Source organism: Mustela nivalis (genome assembly GCF_964662115.1).
Source record: "Mustela nivalis genome assembly, chromosome: 14".
NCBI lineage: Eukaryota > Metazoa > Chordata > Mammalia > Carnivora > Mustelidae > Mustela > Mustela nivalis.
The window spans coordinates 55,643,901-55,665,987 of NC_139033.1; the positions used below are offsets into that span (position 1 = coordinate 55,643,901).

The 22,087-nt window shown below is 49.5% G+C and overlaps 1 protein-coding gene and 1 long non-coding RNA gene across 4 annotated transcripts in view; one reads left to right on the forward strand and one right to left on the reverse strand.

The window, feature by feature from the left end:
• The window catches only part of INO80C (INO80 complex subunit C), a 15,416-nt gene extending 6,066 nt beyond the window's left edge, over positions 1 to 9,350 (forward strand). Inside the window, exons 2-5 of one of the 2 annotated variants that reach the window (XM_082699534.1) lie at positions 2,036 to 2,146; positions 3,455 to 3,566; positions 4,458 to 4,525; positions 8,938 to 9,350. In XM_082699534.1, the coding sequence (XP_082555660.1) occupies positions 2,036 to 2,146; positions 3,455 to 3,566; positions 4,458 to 4,525; positions 8,938 to 9,069 (423 nt within the window). In that variant the 3' untranslated portion in view covers positions 9,070 to 9,350. The remainder of the gene's footprint in view (positions 1 to 2,035; positions 2,147 to 3,454; positions 3,567 to 4,457; positions 4,526 to 8,937) is intronic. The other variant, XM_082699535.1, reaches the window with a different exon arrangement.
• The window catches only part of LOC309848227, an 89,418-nt gene that overhangs the window by 4,555 nt on the left and 62,776 nt on the right, over positions 1 to 22,087 (reverse strand). The window lies entirely within an intron of this gene.

Consider the following 22,087-nt stretch of genomic DNA (forward strand, 5'->3'; position numbering starts at 1 on the left):
GTACCAGAAAATACGAAATGCGGTAAGGAGGGATAATGAAAGGTAAGGCTGGAGAGGAGGCCAGATGTGTTTCTCATCCCAAAGTCTGTGGGGCCCACCGGCCTGCTGGAGAGGAGGGGAGCCCCATCAAGCTTGCATTTAAGAGGGCCTCACTGACTGTGCTGGAGAGAAGGGAGTGGGCAAGGTGTGCACCGCAGAGCCCCTCCTCTGAGGGGCAGGCTGAGGAAGGTGCCAGGTAAGGGAGGACTGTGGGAAGGATGGCTGGGGGAGGAAGGGAGGGAGTGCGAGAGGAGAGAGAGACGCAAGAACACTTGTGGCTGTGGCTGGTGGGAAAAGGTTGAGAAACTGGAGGCCTCTTACTTTTTACAGGGTCAGCATCGAGCTGGGCTTTGGAAAGATCATGGGGGCGGTGAGTTGAGGGGCATGTCAGACAAAAGAGGTGGTGTGGACCAAGGAGGCGCCCAGGCCACGTGCAGAGACTGGCAAAGCCTCTGGGAAGGTGTCTGAGAGGAGACCATTTGGAGAACTATGCATCAGAGTGGGTGCCCCCTGCGCCCCAACAAATGTCACTGCAGGGTTGGGGATGGGGGTGCTAGACCACACACACACACACACACACACACACATCCAGCACGCTCATACACTGCTGCTGGGAGTGTCAAATCGGGCCACTGTTTAGGAAAATGAATTGGCAGCTTCTTTCAGTGTTAAATACACTTACCCTGTCATGCAGCCATTCCGCTCCTAGGTGTTTACCCTAGAGAAGTGTAAACGCAGGTCCACCCAAAGCCTGGTATGGACTGTTCACAGCAGCGTTATTTATACTAGCTGAAGCCTGAAAATGGCCCACACGTTCATCAGCAGCGAGTGGATAAACACATTGTGGTACATCCATACAGGGATGCCGCTCTGCTGAACATACACAGATACAGCGAAACGAATTACTGACCTCTACGGCAACACGGAGAGGTCTTCAAAACTCTGCTGCACTAAAGAAGCCAAACACGAGTACATGTTGTCAGATTCCCTTTATATGAAGTTGTAAAAGGGGCAAAAGTGGGGTGGGAGTAACCACAATAGCGACTGCCCCGAAGGTGGAAGGTACTACCTAGGAAGGGAATGAGGGAACTTTCTGGGATGACAGAAATGTTCTGTAATCCATAGGGACATGGAGTAAACAAGTGTAAAGATTTGGCAAAACTCACAAAATCTATACTTAAGATCTGTGCATTTCACTGTATGTAAATTATATATCAATTAAAAAAGAATTAATTGCAGTTTGGGAATACTGGAAATTGCGTTAAACATCAGAAGCCATTTCTTACTTTGGCTTGTTTTTCTTGGTGATGGTGAGCTTGAAAGGTTATTTTGTTTTAAAGAGTGTAGCCTGCTATTGGGGGCGTTCTGGCGGCAGGCGGCTGACCTGTGGCTACTCAGCCCCTCTTCCTCTGCTCTCCTCCTTCAGAATGTCTGTTATCCCCTTGCTCGGCTGGCGCAGAAGAGTTGTAGCCTGGGTTCTCTGACTGATGACACCCTCACAGGGGCTGGCCCTTTTTTGTCTCAATGTTTTAAGGCACAGTGTGACAAGATCAATAGGAGTAGGGACACTGTGGTTTTGTGGAGATGGTGAGGGCTTTGGAATCGGCTCCACCTGGGTTTGGATCCAGAGGTAATCACTGTGTGGTCTTGAACCCATACCCCTGAGCCTCAGTTTTCTCTTCTGAAAACTGGGGATAACAGCAGTTGTCAGAGTTCGGTGAGCCGGCTCATGGGGGACAGCCATCCCTCCTACTTGGCACATGGGGGATCCAGGAGGCCTGGCAGCTGGGGCCCTGGCTCTCCTTCCCATGGCTTCCACACAACAGGTGTTGCTCCCAATCTGGCATGCTCTTCTCTGGTGCAGGCCCCCTGCTAGGGCTCTGGGGCACTGTCTTCCTTCACATCCCCCCGTGGCGTCATCTTTGGTCATGTTAGGAGCAGCGTTAGGGACCTCACCAAGAAAAAAACGGACCTCAGTCTATCATTATGTTTTAAGGGTATCAGCATGGAAGCCATGAGCGAGAATAAGATGGTGCCCTCTGACTTCAGCACGGGACCTATGGAAAAAGCTGCCAAGCCATTGCCATTTAAGGATCCAAACTTTGTGGTAAGCTTCTAAGGTATTTTAGAAATGAAAAAAAAAAAAAAAAAAAAAAAAAACCAAAAGCAAAAACAAACAGCCACACGCCAGCCTCTGATCCTGCTGGGCCAGCTGTCCGGGTGCCCTGGTGGCCCTTTCTCCGTCAGTTCAAGTCACCACCTTCTTTGCCAGGGGCTCTTAGGAGAGGGTGGTGGCAGGAGGAAGACCCTACCCATTGCTCACCCTGTGGGCTGGTTCCCCAGGATTTAGGTGCTCCTCGTGGAACTGATAAAGGGTACTTTTCTGAGGGTGGGTCATTTCCATGATTGTTCACCATCCCTTTTCACTGGGCTTATGTAAGTTTTCGTTGAAAACAACTAACTAAAAGAGGAGTTCTCCTTGTTAGTTTAAGTAAATCTAACTTATGTTGCTGTAAAGTAGGAATAGTCTACTCTTCCTTTGATTCTTGAGAGCTATAATTCCAGAAATTGAGATGATATCATTAGAAGTTTGTTTTTCAGTAGATTTTTTTTTTAATTTTTTTTTTTTTTTTTTTTTTTTTTGGTCAGAGACAGTGAGCACAGGCAGACAGAGTGGCAGGCAGAGGCAGAGGGAGAAGCAGGCTCCCTGCTGAGCAAGGAGCCCGATGTGGGACTCGATCCCAGGATGCTGGGATCATGATCTGAGCCGAAGGCAGCTGCTTAACCAACTGAGCCACCCAGGCATCCCTGTTTTTCATTAGTTTTAAAAATACAGTATTACCAGTGCCTACAGCAGATTTTGGTTTTTTTTTTTCCATTTTATTTTATCATATTTATAGAACAAGAAAGAAACAAATTTCCAGAGGGCTTGCCATGCCATGATTGAGGCTTTCTTGGGTTTTCCAGCATCTCCAGTGACTTGCCAGGCAGTGAGTGACCTGCCCTCAGAAGGGAGGTGAGAGATGTGGTCATGAGTTTAAAGCTGACTTTGTAATAAATTTATTTTAAAGTAAGGGAGGATTCATGAGTGAATTCTCTAAAGTTAGTCCCCAAAAGGATGTGATTTTTCTATGAGCGTATAAAAACAATGACAACAAAAAAACTCATTTATTTCTACTCCATGACCAACTACTTCATGGGTTTTGATAATCCAAAAGCTTTGTGTTTTTATCAGTAAGATTAATGTGTATAGTGTAATACTTAAAAACAAACAAACAAACAAACCCAGCCCTTCGGGGTACAAATGAGCTGACAGAACGAGGGGCGTGTTACTGTTAGGGATGCGCGTCATTCTGATCCTGAAATGATGGCCTCCGCTGATTCCTGTCGCTTCCACCCCCATCTCTCACTCCAGCACTCTGGCCACGGTGGCGCAGTCGCCGGCAAGAAGAACAGAACCTGGAAGAACCTGAAACAGATCCTCGCCTCTGAAAGGGCATTGCCGTGGCAACTGAACGATCCCAACTGTGAGCTGTCTAGAGCCTTCTGTGTGTCGATGATGCTCAGAGTAGGAACTTGTAACAAACCTGCGTGTTTATATTAGGGTAGGAAGCGACCCGTAGCTCCGGGGTTGGCGAGGTGCGTCAGCCTCGGGAGACGCCGTGCATGGAGCTGGTCACTGAGCCCTTCTGTGCAACAGGGGTGTGTGCTTGTTCGTGGTGCTGTGACATTTCAGTCTGGAGAAGTTGGTCCTGATGTGCTAATCCTGGTGTTTGTGTCAGACAAACTTCTTTTCAGGAGTCTGCTCTTAAAATGTGTTTCTAGAACAGTGTTTCCCAAGATTTCAGAGGGTTTCTAACCACCATCTTAAAGGCTAACTCTATTTTACTCTGTGCCATTGTTAGAGTGAGTGCTTTCCGCTGTGGTGTTTTCACATCTGTGTAAAGCACTGTTCTGTGTTCTGTTCGTCCTCCCTGGAAAGTACAGTCAAAGTTTCCCTCACCTCCTGTCCCACAGCACATCTTTCATGGAGTGACTCAGATGGGTGACCAGTGAGCTAGTCAGGGTCTGGGTGTGGACACTCCAGTGTCCGGATGCTCCGATCCCATTAGAGGGTTGTTGGGTTTCGCCCACAGCCTGTGTAGCCTGCGACGGTGAGAGTGGCCTGTGGGCAGAGGAGCTTTCTGGGGGTTCCGCCAGAGCAAGGGGCTCCAGGGACAGGGTAGAGCTCGATCCAGAGCCTGTGCCTGGTCTGTGACGTAGTGCATCACTCCCCCGGAAAAGTGTCTGAGGACTTAATTACCGCATCAAAATTTCAGAAATATTATGAGACAGCACTTTCAGAGAAAGAAGGAGAGGGATCTGAATATTTTAAAGCCAGCTTAGTTATCTTCTTTCTTTTTTTTTTCCCCCCCCAGACTTCAGTATTGATGCTCCTCCCTCCTTTAAACCAGCTAAGAAGTATTCTGATGTTTCAGGTCTTCTTGTGAGTATAAATCCATCTTGGGGTCTCATAGCATTGAGCTGGACAGGAGATTTCATAATACTGTCAAAGGAAGTGTTGATGGGGCTGCCCCTGACCCTGCCAGGAGCCTGCGCACTTCGACAGGTCCTGGGTTTGTGCTGTAGAGCTCACACGCTGATCTCCGAGTGGCTGCAGCCTGGGGCCTCCATACAGGAGGGAAGACTGCTCCAGAAAGCTGGAGACCCGGCTCTCCCCTCCCCTTCCTCTGCTTGTTAACATGTGAGATAATATGAAAGAAACAATTTCTTTTTTAACTGCTGAAATTTTTAAAATTTCTCATATTTTGGAGATGATTGTACTTTTAAAAATGTAGTTAAACTAAAATGGGGCACTTCACTTTTTAAAACTCATACATGTCATTTAAATGCTTTACATTTTTATGAAAATGGATGACTCCAAACTTCCGTGCCAAACAGACTAAACCAATGATATGTGTTTTTTGCTGGGAAAGAGGTTGAGTTCTTTTATACTTTTGAAAATACTGTTAGTTACTCTCTCTGAATCAGTTGTATGTTGTAGCTTCTCCGCAGAGCACACATTCCTCCGTGTACTACAAACCTTTTTTTTTTTTTTTAAAGTAGGCTCCATGCCCAGTGTGGAGCTCAGCATGGGGCTTGAACCCATGACCCTGCGATCAAGACCTGAGCTGAGATTGAGAGTCGGACACTTAGCCGACTGAGCCAGCCAGGTGCCCCGTACTACAAACTTCTTAACACAGACCCTTAAGTACAGTGATCGTAAAAAACAACAGGCAGAATAGAGGTGCTATAACATGGCATGCGTGTGCATGTGTGTGTGTGTGTGCCCGCGTGTGTGTGCATGCATGGTGGGTTCTTCTGCCGTCCATTCAGGGCACGTATCTCCTAACCTCGGAGGGTACTTCACCTGCACGAGCAATGTTGTGTTCTTACACGATCTCTTGTTTCCTGTCTGAAAATAGTCACCTCATCGATTTGACCCATTTTAATAACTGTTTATGGCAGGAGAGCTAGTGTGGGAGCAGCTGTTCTGTTCCAGCCCCAGATGGGCATTTCTCCTTGGAGAGGCCAACGTTTAGGGGCAGACCTAGTGGGTGGTCCCCTAGAAGGTCGCTTTGTCCTCGCCGCTCAGCAGCTCATTTGTTAGTGCGGTGGCTCACACACATTGGAGGCATGAGAATCACTTTGAGAAGCATTGTTCCAGGCCCTTTATGCTACAGGCAAGGCCTTGTCATGTCATACATAACTTAAAATCTCTGGCTGCTTGGATCTGCAAAGAACCCTACCAGATCATGGAAAGGCAGACCCACAGGACTGGCTAGAAGGATGTGAAGACAGTTACAAGGAGGACATACAGACAATCAGTAGATATTCAGTCTCCCTGATAATTAGGGAAAGGGCTCACCAGCAGGGGAGAAATGATGTTTGATTATAAACATCACCAACACAGAGAAGCAAATCTTCTCAATACACGGCCCTTTTGAGGTGGGAATACATTAGTCTGGATTCTTGGGAGGATATTTGGCAGCACCTGTTGAGACAGAAAAGCTAAAGCTTATGACTTAGCAGTTTGCCTTCCAGGCAGCTCCCTAGAGAAGGTGTGTGTACACGGAGTTTCGTGCAGAAATAATTATGAGAAAATAGGGTTGTGAGCCAGTATTGGGAACACAATAAAGGTCAGTCAACCAGGGCTTGGGGGTGGAGATGATTTAATACTGGTCTGTGAGCTTGATGTGTTTGTAACAACAGGAATAAACTTCTAGATGTGTCGTTTACTCAGAGGTGCAAAGCAGCGTAAGCAGCATGCTACCATTTAAGCAAAAACCAACACACACAAAAAAATAGTGGGTAATTTCCCTGGTGTGTTTATATATATAAGGGTGGATACAAACAAGGACTGGAAGGGTGCCCAGGGACAGTGGTTTCCTCAGGGAAAGGCAGGGACTTTTGGATGGTAGATGCTTGGAAAAGAGGACTTGAGTCTTATGTTTTCTTTCTTTCTTTTTTTTTTTTTAAGAGGAGAATATATCCATTTGTTGACTTGGGTAAATTAAAGTTGCGTCATTAAAATATATAGCCCCACTCATGTTTACATGGACACACCTGTTCACGCCAAACAGCTGTCCGCTGTGCGTGGGCAAGGCAGGAAGCTACGTGGGTTCACACCTGTGGGCAGTCCTTGTTCCAAAGCTCTGGAAAGAGCCGTGGCTCTGGGTGAGATGGGCAGAGCAGTGAGCGCTGCCTGTCATCTTGTGGCAGGGGAGGCCTTATAGCCACTTACTGCCACCCTACGGGATGGGGGCTTCTGTTCCATTCAGGCTCTGGGGACTGAAGCCAGAGGAGAGCAAACCGGAGGAGTGCAATTTCTCACTTGTTCAACCCTGGGGTGTCCCTTAGCACCCTTCCTTTTGTTCAGAATACTAGGGCAGGTCCGGTCTGTGCAAGCTTTCGTTGGTGACCTTCCTGTGGGTGCCAGGGCATCTCTGTATCGTGCCTTATTTACTCCGCGGCCTTCTTGGCAGGGAGGTCCGAAGTTGGGCTGGCCGGCTCGGCGCACGCAGTTCGGTGGTAGGAGTGAAGTGGCTGCAGAAATGGAGCCAGGCCGGAGCTGGTGCTTCTCTAGAGGCCAGATGATGGAAGCCAGCTGCGCCGGCCTGCCCCCCCACACTCCCCCTGCGGCCACAGGGGAGCCTCTCCTCCCATCCATGCCTCTGCCTGCCTCCTGGCCAGTCCTCCAGAGGGGCTTCTTGCTATTTTTCTGTGGAAGCCTTCCTCAATATTACTGTCATTAAAATGTGGGACAGAAAGGCAAGATCTAGATGAAGCCAAAGGATCAAGGTTTTATTTTATGGAGAGTTTTAATTAATCTGGAGGACTAATCTCCTTTTCCTGCCACGCAGATGTTAACTACAGTAGGGAGATCCCCTGAGGCAGAATTGGGACTTTGGAGAGTGTGAGAACCCTGTAACTAAGTTCCCCTCCGAGGTTGCTTCTTCAGCCTCCCCACCCTTCCTCGGTGACACAGCACTGCCACCAGGCGGGGTCCGCACACAGGCCGTCGGCAAGGCAGTAACTGGACGTTATCCGTCTAGACTTTAATGGCATCTTGTATAATTTTTTAAAGGAGTTCCAAATGACTCACCCTCATGTTTTCTGTTTCAAAGTCTGTAGAAGCCATGTGACTTGAGGTATACAGTAAATGAGTTTATTTTCTCCATTTTGCACGTGGGGAACCCAGACCAAAAGAGAATTTTGATGTCAGTGAGAAGTGAGTTCTCTTTTCCGTGATGGTCTTGATTATCCATGGGTTCATTCATTTGTGCGTTTACTCATTCCTCACTCATTGCACAAACATTCCCTGAAGGCCAGGGCACACTCTGCACTGCACTCGGAGCAGGGATGCGTGATAAGCAAACCATGGGGTTCCTGCCCCGTGGAGCCACACAGCCTAGACCTTACTCAGAGTCAGGCCAATAATAAATGGAAAAGCAAGAGAGAGAAGCATTCTACAGGAGACAGATGTGGGAGAGCGGGGGAGCAGATAAGACTTCCCTGATGAGATGCCTGGGGGCTGAGTCTGAAGGATGAGCCCACGACTGGGGAGCAGAGTGGCCCCTCCCCAGGGAAGGGCGAGTGGGGCATGAATGCCTGGAGGGACTGAGAGCCAGGGCAGTTGGAACCAGGGTGGGGACATGTGGCTGAGGAAGAGGCTTGGGAAGGTGGAGGGCCCGGGCTGGCTTGCGGGGTCTGAGAAGCCATGCTGAGGACTTGAGCTCCTGGGAGTTTTCAAGCCAAGGGAAGACACAATCAGAAGTGCAAGTTGTGGAAATGACCTTGGTTGCCGTTGTGGGGCAGCGGTCCCTTCCAGTGGGAGGGTGGGAGTGGGTGGCCCATAGTACTGCGGTGTAGCCCAGGGAGCCTCGGAGTGGCATGGGGAAGGCATAGAGCCGGAGAGAGCACTTGGAGCAGGTGGGGTGTAGGGGTGTAACGGAGGGGTGGGTGTGCCTGGGCAGCCCCTGTTCCTGCCTTGGGGGACAGAGCCAAAACCTCTTGGAAGCAGGTGGGAGTCTGAAGGCAGGGGCCAGGGAGGGACGATCATCAGGAATTCCATTTTGGACCTGTTGCTCGGAGCCCTTGCAGTGTCCACCGTTCTGACCTGTCCTGGTGTCTGATGTGGTTACTCCTCTTCCTCCCTTCTCTACCCTGAAGTATTTCTCAAGTCTGGGAAGATTAACAAGTCATTGCCAAAGTAGGCAGTTTGTGTTCTTCGTGACAGAGTAAGACAAAATGCAGATATTTCACTAGGTAAAATAGAATAAATTTGTAAACTTGAACTTCAAACATTCACCATGACCACCAGTGTTCTGCCTTTCCCTGTGCCGGCTTCCCACCCAGGCCAACTACACTGACCCCCAGAGCAAGCTGCGGTTCAGCACCATCGAAGAGTTTTCCTACATCCGGAGGCTGCCCTCCGACGTTGTCACTGGCTACCTGGCCCTGAGGAAGGCCACAAGCATCGTTCCCTGAGCCTGGAGAAATGGGGAGGCGGTGGAAAGCTGTTTCAAAGGCAAACTTTGGACTCGTGATTTTGTTTCATGGAAACAAACTCATTCTGCTGTCAATCTGGAAATGTCAGTGCTGTGCCTTGGAAAGAATGTTTGGCTTAAATTTCAGGGTTTTTTTTTTTTTTTTCTTTTCTATGTTTTCCCTCCAACTGTGATATTTCCTGTTGAATTAAATTATATTTCAGTTGTTGCCTCAAGTAAAGTTGTTTGACAAGAAAATATAAAATTGTGCTTTTAACTTAACCCATGTAGTTTTTGCTTCAATGTTGTAAACGCTCCTATAACACATTTCAAGACTCTATAATGAATCTTGACATCAGGGCTAGATTATTCCTGGTCCTGGTGACTCCCACTTTAGAGCAGATTAGATTTTTTTTTTTTTTTTTTTTTTTTTATCAGTATACTTGGAGGAGGTCCAAAATTGGGGACTGGCAAAGAAAGAGCAGAGTACTCTCCCTGCTGCACCGGGCCAGCCTCTCCCCAGCCTCCAGAACTCTCCAGAGAGAAATATGTGTCTGTTATATAAGCTGCCCAGTCTGGCATTTTGTATGGCTGCTTTGGCTGGCTGAAACAGCAGCCCTAGCCCCACTTCTGGAGTGTGGGGTGCGAACACTGACACCTGTTCCGAGAAGGGCTCTTGTCCTGGTATAGGCTGCTGCCCCTTTGACCGAAGCCTGCTCGGGAACAGCAGTGTTGGCTTCCCCTTCTCATAGCAGGAGAGCGGGGGAGAGTGTGGAGATAGGCCTGGGCCTTTCTGAGCCCACTCCTGTATTTCTCTAGGGAGGGCAGTGGGCCTGAGCTGCCTCTGCTTTAGGGGATTAGGTGGCCAGGGAACGCCCCTCATGCAACCTCTCCTGGCTTAGAAGAAAGAAAAAGCTGGGTCAGCAGCCCGCAGAGCAGGTGGCAGCTGCCCAGAACCTGGCCGCCCCTGTGTCACCCCAGTCACCGGAGGTGAGGGCGGGAGGAGTGCAGGGTGGCTCCCCTCCCACGGAAAAGGACTAAGGGAGGACCGGGGTTGGGAGGGACCTTTCTTAAGCCCATGCACACTGAACATCTGAGGCTCTGGTGCAGGAATCCTCAAGCCTGAAACCGAAGTTTCCTGAGACCCCAGAGTCTGCTTCTTGGGCTCCCACACTGACTCCTGCACTGGCTGCCAACAGTCAGCCTCGGAAAATCCCCCAGTTTCCCTTTTGGTGGAAATAAGGAGTAAGTGAGCCAAGGGCCCTTCCTGTTTCACTTCCACCTCCTATTATACAAAGAAAACTGGGAGCAGGTCCACCTCGTTTCCATGAAGGCCCCCAGTTGGATAGTGCTCCACTATCCAACTTCAACCATTCCTAGAAATGGAAGTCGTGATCGTTCCTAACACTTACTGCTGGGCGCTACCTCAGTCCTAACTGTTCAGACTGTCCTGGCCAGGGTCCAGGATGAAGAAGAATCCCTGGCCCGTGTGCATCCCTCACGGGGGCCCACAGACCATCGGTCCCGCAGACCTCTCGGGCCTTCTGGGGTGTGTGCAGGCCTGCGCATGTGTGCTGAGAGCCCTCTGTCAGGGTTACCTGGGACCCATTAAAAAGCAGATTCCTGGGCCACACCCTAGACTTCAGACCCTAGGAGGGAGCAGGACCCAGGCATCTGCATTGGACAAACATCCCCTTGTGAACGTGACATGTCAGAGTGTGAGAACCGCCACCCACCACAGGCAGAGGAAAGCACATGTGCGGACACCTGGCTCCCTTCTTTCCTGTTCCCCTGACAGGCTTTCCTTGCCGGCCTCTGCACAGAGGGCTGAGTTCCAAAGGTCAGGTCGGTTCAGTCCAAGCCACAGGGAACCAGACTGAGCCAAGCTAAGCTTCAAGCTGTGGATACTTCCAACAAGGGGTCCAGGCAGGTAATTTTGTGCTGAAAGAGCTGATGCTATTCATGCCTGGCCCAGAGCCTCTCAGCCTGGGCTGCACATCAGCACTTCTCTGTTGCTGATGGGGGTGCTGGTGGGGAGAGGTGTAAAAATACCCAGGGATTCTGGCTCAGCTGCCTTGAGCTGGGGCCTGGGCACAGTATTTTCAAACACCCCAGGCGATTCTAATGTGCAGCCAGAGTTGAGGACCCTTGTTGCTCTAACTACAGAGTGGATATTTCACATGGGGTGTTTTCTAAGCCACAGATCAGCTGGCTCTTTCCATTGCAGGGCCATGGGCAATTTGGAAGGGGATTCTGTGCGCATGTGTGTGCATGTGTGCGCACACGTGTGCGTGTAGGACTCCATTTCACACACCAACCCAGCACTGGAGATTCCTCCCTCCTGCCTCTTTACTGCCCACTCCATCCGTCCTTATATCCCTTCTTCTGCTGTACTGATCCTTCCTCTCTGTCTGGTCTCATTCCCACCTGACTCCAGGAGCATATCACCTCCTACCTGGACATTTTCAGTGTCCTCCTAACTGCCTTTTCAAATGGTCTGATCCCCATCACTCCACTATCCCCTCTGCTGGCAGAGGGTCCTTCCTCAACTTTGGATGAGAACTTGACCTCACGGCATGTCCACAGCTGATTTGTCTCATATAACTTATCAATTCTGGCTTTGGCCTATAGTATCCAAAGGAGACACTCAGCCCCTTAAAAAAGAAGAGTTTAGCTAAGAAATCAGATTGTTTTCATAAAACCAAACTGAGGTCCGGTCTGCTCTGAGTGGAGTTTGACTCTTTCCCAGTGTCTGTCTGATACTTTAAGAAGAGAAGAATCTCTTATTGCATATATATTAGAATCTCTTATAATGTTGGGACAAATGCCCTCCAGGGCTCATGTGGATGATAGGGACCCATTTTGCTCCTATCTCCCAAGCTACAGCATACATTCATTTGGATTTTAAATTTTATTTTATAATTGGCCCAAAAGTGTCTTCAGTGAGAAATCTCTCATTTCTGAATCCATGGCCATTAGAAAGAGATATCAGACTCTGAATGCTGCTATCAGTGACCTGTAACTCAGTGGGGAGTGCTTAACTTAGTAAAAATAAAGGGTAACAAAAGAAATGGTTGGAGTAGGGAGTAAAGAACTTGCCCATATAGGTCAGGTGCCGTGGGAAGAGACTGAGAATGATGTCCTCTTCCAAAAGCGTGAAATACTTAAAATAATAGGGGTGCCTGGGTGGCTCAGTGGGTTAAAGCCTCTGCCTTCGGCTCAGGTCATGATCCTGGAGTCCTGGGATCGAGCCCCACATCGGGCTCCCTGTTCAGTGGGGAGCCTGCTTCCTCCTCTCTCTCTGCCTGCCTCTCTGCCTACTTGTGATCTCTGTCAAATAAATAAATAAAATATTAAAAATAAAATAAAATAATGTTCTCTCTGGGGGCACCTGGGTGACTCGGGGGGTTAAACCGCTGCCTTCGGCTCAGGTCATGATCTCAGGGTCCTGGGATCGAGCCCCACATCAGGCTCTCTGCTCAGCGGGGAGCCTGCTTCCCTCTCTCTCTCTGCCTGCCTCTCTGCCTACTTGTGATCTCTCTGTGAAGTAAATAAATAAATAAAATCTTTTAAAAAAAATAATGTTCTCTCTGATAGGAATGTGTAGGTCTTATTTGGATACTGATTCAAACAAAAAAGACTTAAAATATTTTTGAGACATTGGGGTGCCTGGGTGGCTCAGTGGGTTAAAGCCTCTGCCTTTGGCTCAGGTCATGACCCCAGGATCCTGGGATCGAACCCCACATCTGGCTCTCTGCTCAGCAGGGAGCCTGCTTCCTCCTCTCTTTCTGCCTGCCTCTCCGCCTACCTGTGATCTCTGTCAAATAAATAAATCTTTAAAAAAAATATTTTTGAGACAATTGGACATTTGTTATTTGATGATTCCTAGGAACCCTTATGAATATTGTTAGCTGTGATAATGGTCTTATAATGTTAAAAGGAAGGACTGGTGTCTTTTAGAGACGCATACTGAAATATTTATGGATGGAAGGATATGATCTCTGGGATTTGCTGAGGAAATGTATAGGAAAGAGGAAGTGGAGGGGAGCAGTGTTGAAATAAGATTGGCCATGAGTCAGTAACTGTTGAAGCTGAGTGATGGGTGTGCGGAGGTTCCTTATACTATTCTGCTTTCTCCATAATAAAATGCTTTTTTAAAGAATATAATGCTTTGGGGCACCTGGGTGGCTCAGATGATTCAGTGTCTGACTCTTGACCTCAGCTCGGGTCTTGATCTCAGGGTTTTGAGTTCAAACCTCATATTGGGCTCCATGTTGGAAATGGAGCCTACTTTTTTAAAAAAAAGAAAAAAGATGATATTTTTAATACTAAATATTTAAATACATTTTTACCTAAAATTGGTGGTCTGCTTTAGCTTGGCGTTGTAGGTGCTGGCAGTTTGAGAACCGCTGCCTGAACGGCATGAGGTCTTGAAGAAAGGGAATACCCAATTCCTAAAGCCTGGCACAAAGAATGCTGGGAGGAAAAGAGCCACAGGGCAGGTGAAGTTGTCCTTTAGTGTGCTCTGTGATCCGAGAGCCCTGTAAGAGTAGTTCCTGATTTAGGCAAGGGAGTGGAGAGACTGAAGACCTCAGCTTCAGGTTTCTCTTGTGTAGAATTTGGTACTAGAGCAGGCTTGGGATGCATTAGAATGACTCACTATGGTCTGAGAAAATACCAGTTGATCTTGGGCCCGGAGACACAGGCCTACAAAAGTGGCTACTGCGTGTGATGCAGGGATACCCCCGTGGGACCCCACTGACCTGCAGGGTGAACTTCCTGTTGAGGCACCCACACTTGGAGCCTGATAGCCTGGGCCTGAATCTCATTTCTGTAATTAACTAACTCTCTGGTCTTGGGCAAATTGCTGTCAAACTATCAAGTTTTCTAATCTGTGAAATGAGCATCATAACTGTATCTACCCCACAAGATTGCCAGGATCGGATGAGGAAATGTCACAAGAGCAGTTAACTCAGAGTCTGGCCCATGTGCCGGCAAGCGTGAGCTGTGACCACTCACCTCCCTCTGGACTATGCTTTAGAACGGCAGTTCTTCTCCTAACTCACCAATGTACTCCTTCTGCCCAACTTTTTTCTCTGTTGTTTTTAAATTTATTCTTTGTTCTCTTTTCTTAGGCTTCTAGGACTCTTAGATCCATGTTTGCAGCCCAGCCCACCTGTAGTAACAGAACATCATCATAGGATAGATGTTTCCGTGTGCTCATCTTACTACTGGCTCTATCAACTGGTTTCCTTGTCTTCTTCATGGCTTATCTTGGACATTTATTCCATTTTCTGTTCTGTGTGTCTTTATACGCTGGTTCAATTTTTTTTTTTTGACAGTGCAAGGGAAGGAGTAAACACCTAGCTAAATAAATAAGCCACCTGTGACAGAGGCCAGGGGAAGAAAGGAGTCACAGGGGTAGAAGGAGGGGACTCTGATCAATGAGCGCCCCTGGAGTAACAGGGAGAGGAGGGGCCAAAAGATACAACTCACTGGGCCTCTTCAAAATCATTGCTGCTTGGGGCGCCTGGGAGGCTCAGTTGTTAAGCGGCTGCCTTCGGCTCAGGTCATGACCCCAGGGTTCTGGGATCCAGACCTGCATCAGGCTTCCTGCTCAGCAGAAGTCTGCTTCTCTCTCTGCCTGTCACTCCCCTGCTTGTGCTCTTTCTCTCTCTCTGACAAATAAAATCGTATAAAAAAAAGAAAAATCACTGCTGCTTTACGCCTCCCTTTGTATTATTCATCATGGAGGCTCCCATCGTTTGTTTCCCTGTAATAATGGACCATCGAATCCTTAAACACAGAAAAGGGGCAAGTTGCCTCCCTGTTTGGGTGGCATGGTAGGGGGTGAAAATGGGGCAGGTTTCTTCCCACTGCAGATGCTGAAGCCCAGGGTTCAGCCAGGTTTTCTTCTCTGACTCAGTGGGGCTTCTGTCTCCGCAGCAGACAAAGCCTTTCCTGGGAAGAGGTAGTACTTTCCTAGCCAACAGGATGCTGACTGCTGACTGCTGACAGGCGTCCCGTGCACCCCAAACACGCCACTCTCTTCCACTCAGGGTCAGAGAGATGAGTCACCTCTACCAGCCCGGGGACTTGGAGCCTTGGATCTTTCCAGCATGACCGCAGAAGGGCAGGGCCTGGGGCTTTGTGATAGGAACAGGGCAAGGGCTTTTTTCAGAGATCTAACCAAGGCCTTGGTGACTGATACCTCCCCTCATAACAACTGGGGAGGAAGCTGCTAACTAGAGATAAAGATGACAGAGTTTCTGGTCTTTTCAAAGAAAAAGTCCCTTTAGAGGCAATCTGACCGTGTAAACAAGGTGTCCCTGAAGTACACATGAGCATTCTTCCCCCTAAACTCCTTGCTTGCCTGTCTGGAAGGTTTTGCAAAGAAATAATAACCCAAGTATCTGTGCCACTCAGTACCATCTTCCCTCAAATCTGACACTGCTGTCTCTGCTGCTGGAGTGGCGGGGGGCATCAGCTTTGCTCAGAGACAAACATGCCCACAGGAACAGAAGGGAGAGGCAAGGTCTGGAACGTGTCCATGGGAGGTCCAGTGCATGCTGGTTCTAGGCCCTCGTAGTCACACTGCCTGGGCCAGGACCCTCCTCAAAGGAAGGGGGCTGTGCAGTGTGGACACTCTCTCAGGCCTCCGGCAAGGTTTTTCTTTAATTATAAGAAGTTCTTATTTATTTTCCTCATCTTTTTCCTCTAATTTAATAGAAAAAAAAAAACAGGATATATGAAAAGTCAGAGTCAGACACGGAAACCATGAATGGCATATTGCTAAGTGCATGAGAAAAATCACAAAATCATAGGTGAACCCCATTTTTATAGTAATGAAAACATCAGTAAGAAAGGATGTGAAAGGATTCATGCCAAGGAGTGAATTGTCTCCTCTGGAGAGGGGAGTGGATTTAGGGTAGGAGTTATGAAGAAGGGGAACTTAAACTTTTTCTCTGAAATTGTGGAATTTGGGGGAAGAGCACTTAGTAAATTTAAAAGAGTAAAAAAGGCCATTTAGTTGCTCTGGGTTGGGAGTACTCACCCACCTATGGCTTTGCCAGATGTGATTTTTATTTAAACTATTATTTTATTCCCTTATAGTCACTCTAAAGGAAAGGAACAAATATTGTCTTGATTAGAGGCGGGAGGGTGGGAGCAATGAGTGGTAAGATGTCTTCCTTTTCTGAAGATTCTGTGACCCATCATTCCAAAAACTAGTTTTTTGTTTGTTTGTTTGTTCATTTTGTTTTTTGTCTTTTAAATCAGAGTAAATGGGGACTGGCAGGGCCAGAAGAAGAGCTCAAGTTGCCTCTCACCTTCTCCCTAGGGGCCCTGGACTATCCTTTCTGCAAGGATGTACCCAATCCCATTCTGTCCACACTCCCCCCACCCCCACAGGCAAACATTCTCTTGCTACCAGACATGCTGCTGAGAGCATGAACTCATTCACATGTTTGCCCAGCAGTGTTTGCATTTTACAAGAGCTGGGAGAAGAACCAGGAAAACAGCTTCCTGCAGGGCAGCTCCACGGCTCCCACTTCAACCAGAAAGGATGCTGAGGCACAGGGATGTTGGGCAGTGTATGCAAGGCTGCACAGGAGTCATGGTCCAGGCTGGTCACGAGGCAGCCAGGAGGAAGAAAGGTATCAGGGAGGGTGTGCCTCACTGCTCTAGAATCCGGGTTCACTAAGTGTTCCCACTTCCTGGAGAGCAGATCCTGATGAAGGGACTGAGGCTTCACATCTGGCTTCACTCTCCCCAGGGCCAACCCCTGGATTTAGAGGAGTGCTTCTTCATTCCCAGTTACTTTTTGACTTTATGTGTTCTTTCACATAAGTCGTGTTTGAAGCAACGTTCATTTCCCACAACGTGGCCAGTTCATTCCCGGCCTGCTATCACTTGGAGAGTTCCCTCACCCCTCAGCACTTAGCATAGTGGTCACCTCCTTCACAAGGCTTCCTCTGTCTTCCCTGCCCCAGAATTCCCCCAAGTCCACAGTGCACAGGCTCCATGTTTGTTGCCTGGCATGGTCACTGGGCTGAGATCCTTGAGGCCAGGGATACTGACTCTGAGCAGTGTCTGGCCCCCAGTAGATCCAGTAAAAGTGAGTAAGCCAGGGAATATTTCCTTTTCATAGGGGAAAATGACTAGAAATTACTAGTACTCTTGCCTGATACATAATGGGCATTCCATATTTATAGGATAGTTCTTAAGAGTGCTTAGAATAAATACCCCCTGACCTAAGTAATGCTGTGGGCATTTGAGGTACTATTGCCATCATATCTGGGTAAAATGTCAATGGCCACAAAGAAATTCCTTACAGTACATGTGATGTTTTAATTTTTTTATTTTTGAGAATGTTTTTAAGTTTTCCTGCCATAAATTTTCTAAAAACCACTGGGATTCTTTTTCCTTCTCCAGAATCTAGTAATTTGCACAAAATGTAGCCTCAAATTTAGTATTATAAGTAATTTAAACTTGAAATGCTATATGACACAATTCCAGGGGCTTGCCAATTATTTTATTTTAGTTTTTTTGAAGGTCAAGCAAAGCTTTATTTTGTGCCAAGCATCAAGAATCAAACTGACCAGTCAGGGCCGACTCTTACAAACAGGCGACCCCTCTCAGCCTCACAGACTAACTTTTATAGAGTAAAGGCCATGTGGTTGAGCCTGGCTACACACAAGTGGCCAATGAGATTACAATACACAGAGAAAACTGCACAGTCATGCTAGGTCACACATGGGTGGCCAATTGAATTACAATTCACCGTAGTAGATATTTGAACTAGCCTATCACCTTGGTCAGAACTAGCATAAGGCATGGGCCACTCTCCTTGGTAGCTAGGGAGACAGTATGCGCGCCCCACTGATTGGATGTCTCCACCTGGCCTGACCCGCCCTTGTATCTGGACTTTGCAAGTAAGTTCCTCTGGGAGGGGCAGGGTCAATCTAAGTTTACTATATAGAGTCAATCTAAGTTTACTGCATAAACAACAAAATGGCTCCCTCTGGCTAAGTAGGCCCTTACAAGGAGAACTGGCTTTGGCCAGGGAGGAGGCCTTCACACTCTGTCTGCCCTGACTTCTCTTGTGGGCACGGAGCAAAGGGAACTGTAAGGGCCTAGTTAGCCAGAGAAACTTAGTTGTAAACCCCGGACATAGGGGCAGGCCAGGCCAGATGGAGACATCCAATCAGTGGGGCGCACATATATTTACTGCGCGCATATATTTATTGTGGCTCATTGGCCACCTGTGTGTGGGCTGGGCTCAATCACCTATATAAATGTTAGTCTGTGAGACTGGGGAGTAGTAGGAGTAGCAGGAGGAGTTAGAATAGCCGTTAGGATAGCAGTTAGGATAGTAGTTAGAATAGCCGTTGGGATAGCCGTTAGGGTAGTCTTTGGGAGAGTCGGAGCGTTGGGGTCATCATGGTTGTTGGGAGCGTTGTGGTCATCCTGGTCATCGTAGTCGTAGGCAGTGGTGCCGCAGCGAACAGCCTCGCCGCCAGCAGCCTCGTCAACGAGCAGCCTCGCTGCCCCAAGCCAGGGCGCTGCCTCGAGCGGCCTCACCAGAGCGGCATCATTCTGGGGAGCGGCCCCGTCCAGGGAGCGGCCCCCTCTGGGGAGCGGCCTCCCCGGAGCAGCCTCATTCCGGGGAGCGGCCTTATCGGCAGCGGCCTCGTCTTGGGAGCGGGCTCATCCAGAGCGGCCCCGTGGGCGAGCGGCCTTGTCCAGAGTGGCCTTGTCGGGGTCATCATCATGGCCTCTTTGAGTGGCCTCATCTGCGAAGCGGCCTTGTCCAGAGTGGCCTCGTCCAGAGCAGCCTTGTCCGGAGCAGCCTCGTCTGCGGAGCAGCCTCATCCAGAGTGGCCTTGTCCAGAGCGGCCTTCTTGGGAGCGGCCTTGTCGCGGTCATCGTAGTCACCTCTTCGAGTGGCCTCGTCTGGGAAGCGGCCTTGTCAGCGAGAGGCCTCGTCCTGGGAGTGGCATCGTCCAGAGTGGCCTTGTCTGCAGAGTGGCCTCATCCAGAGCGGCCTCCTTGGGGGTGGCCTTGTCGGGGTCATTGCCGTCGTCGTCTCTTCGTAAGAGATGGCCCCTACAGTCAGTTTGATTTTCGATGCTTGGCACGAAATAAAGCTTTGCTTGACTTTCACTTTGCATCAGTCTCATTCCTTTGATCACGGACCCTAACAGGACCCAGCCCTGCCCTGAGCGCCTAGGTTGACTGGAGGGCCAGGTGGGCCTGGAGGTGCTGAGCTCCAGGTGGCCATGAGCCCTTCCCACCTCCCCCAGGGCTTGTGTGGTTGACACAACTTTGTACTGGACAGCAAAGTCAGGAGGAACTGTTTCCTAGAACCTGGCTGGCCTCCCCTCCCCCATGCCCAACTGCTCTGCCCCAGTTGCCATGCACAGGTTGACCTCAGACACGGAACTCTCCACAGGGTTCTGAGTGGTCAGTTGGGGCCCCAGGATGCTGGCACTCGGAGGTGTAGCTGTGGAGGCCGAGGCAGCCATGGAGGGCCCTCCTTCGGCCAGCGGATCCACTTGCCAGGTAGTCCTAGAGGACGTGTGGGATGCGCTGCTGATTTCCAGAAGCTGGACACGTATCCCCGGGTGGCCCTGGGCGGTGCTGCTAGGGACCTTGCTGATGCTTTTCCTGCTGAAGAGACAACTCCCTCCAAGAAGAGAGAAGGCTCTGGGACAAAGGTGTTCTGCCTGCCCCGAAGTCTGCGGAGCAGGCCACCAGGATACGGGCCCAACCACACAAGCCCAGGACGCCTGCGAGCCACCCGGGGTGGTGGCCAGTCCTCTCTCGTTACAAATCTTGTGCTTGTCAGCCATGAATCAAAAGCTGAGCAGGTTGGTCCTTTGGGACCCTACCGACGTCCTGATGAAGGACCAGAGAAGCCAGCCCCCTCAACGTCTCAGGTCACTGGAGAAAACGCCATCATAAGAACACCAGAGAAGGACCGAGAACAACTTGGGATGAAAAGACAGAGGGACTGCAGTGACAACACTCCTTTTCCAGAACCACCAGGACTGCTCAACCAACAGGGTTCGAGATGGAGGCAGAGAGGGCAGGAAAAGGAGGAGGAAGAAAGGCTGGAGCTGGTCCCGAAACATCAAACCCACCAGTCACCGTACAGGGCAGGACCCGGGCTGCAGGCTGACCCCCACCTGACTTCCCAACAGATGATGCCGGTGCAGGGACCTGCGGAGTCCAGCAGACGAGCAGAGCCCGGAATGGCGACCACCCCGCCTGTCAGGCAGCCCTCGATCTGCAGGCTGTCACCGAGGATGCTGGCTTCCCTGTGTCCCCTCCAAGTCCCGAAGCAGATCCGCAAGACAGAGCCACACGCGTGGAGGCAGAAATGCAAGATATCGCAGAGCTGGCCCGACACATCCACCATCTGCACACCTGGGAAGTGGCTCTGCAGCAGGATAATGCACAGCTGGACCGTGAGATTCAGCAGCTGAGGTGGAGCCTGCAGAAGCCACTGGAAGAGCAGGACGAACACGCCTTGCGACTGCACGGAGTCCTGTGTCGAAGGGCAGCTCAGTGCGAGGCCATGCAGAAGAAACTGGCTGGCCTGTATGGACAACTGGAGTTCACGTGCCAGCTACACAACCTCCACAAGGAGATGGGCCTGCCAATTATTTAAGATACATAAGATCCATCTGGTCTCAAAATTTCTGGTCAATGCAACAAATTAAACATCACTTGGTTTAGACATTTGGCATCATTGCAGTTGTTCATTTTCATTCATCCACCCATTCCTACAGGGAATGGAAGCCTCCTGCTATTGGAGGGGTAGTAAGGTGGTCAAGGAGAGAAGACACTGATAAGGAGGAGAAGGTCAGAAGTGCACTGACTGCTGGTTGGGGAGTACGTGGACCATCCCTCAAAGGATGGGCTAGCCCTTTTGACCAAAGTGGTGTTGTAACTGTCAAGGAAAACTAGGGGAAAGTAAGTACACAAATCATGTTGTAACTAGGAGTGGAGTCCAGCAGGGATGGGATGGGCTAGATCTTAAGCAGGAGGTAGGAAAGGAAAGGGGATTATCCCTGAAGTATGGAAAATTTTCCTTGGGTACTAAATCGCCATTTTATGTAGGCAGTAAAAAAAATAAATGTGTAATATTTTTGAAGAAGAAAGGGACCAGTCACAGGATGGACTGGGACAGCAGCTGTTCCCTAGGCCACACTGGAGGAAAGACAGCATGTGGCCTGGAAGTGACTCAGGCAGGAGGGATGGGGCACAAGTTGCCTGCAGCTGTGATCAGGAGGACAGGATAGGAGCCTGCAGAGGACATCCTGGAGCAGCCTGGGGACTTTCCATGAAGGAACATATGTGGAAACCCACAGCCTGAGAGAATTCTGGCCTGCCAGGCAGAGTCCTTGAGTGTGAGCAAGGAGAGATGAATGGAAATGCTAACACTGCACCACCACAGCACAGGAGAGATGGGGAAGGAAGCAGGGCTGAGGGCCAGTGCACTCTGCAGACAGCTTCATTACAGGCCTGACTGGCCCTGGCCTTCTAGAGCCCTGCCTTCCATGAGTTGCGTAGAACCCTTTTCAGGGTAGCCTGGCTGCTTCAGGCTCTATGGCTTCCAACACACAGACTCCAACCTCAGACCTGTTCTCCTACCAGACTGGTTTGTGCCATATCTGTGTCATGCCTGTGCCTTGACTGACTTAGGATGCTCCTTTAAAAAGGTCTGCATAAATATCTACATTCATAAATTACTCCCACCTGAACCACACCCCTACCGTCCCCCAGTCACTGGGCTTCCTTGTGTAATAAAAACCCTTCCTGGGCATCCAGGTGGGCCTGGGGCATAGGACAACTTCTCCCCCCTTAGAAGCAATCTTGTGACTCAGCAAAGTAAATCACAGGGGCCTCCTGGGAGGCATAGGTGCCTGCCTCATCAGGTTTCTTCTCTTTTTAAATTCTATCATGGAGTGTGGAGCTCTGACCTCTCTCCCTACAACCTCTCCTGGGGGCTG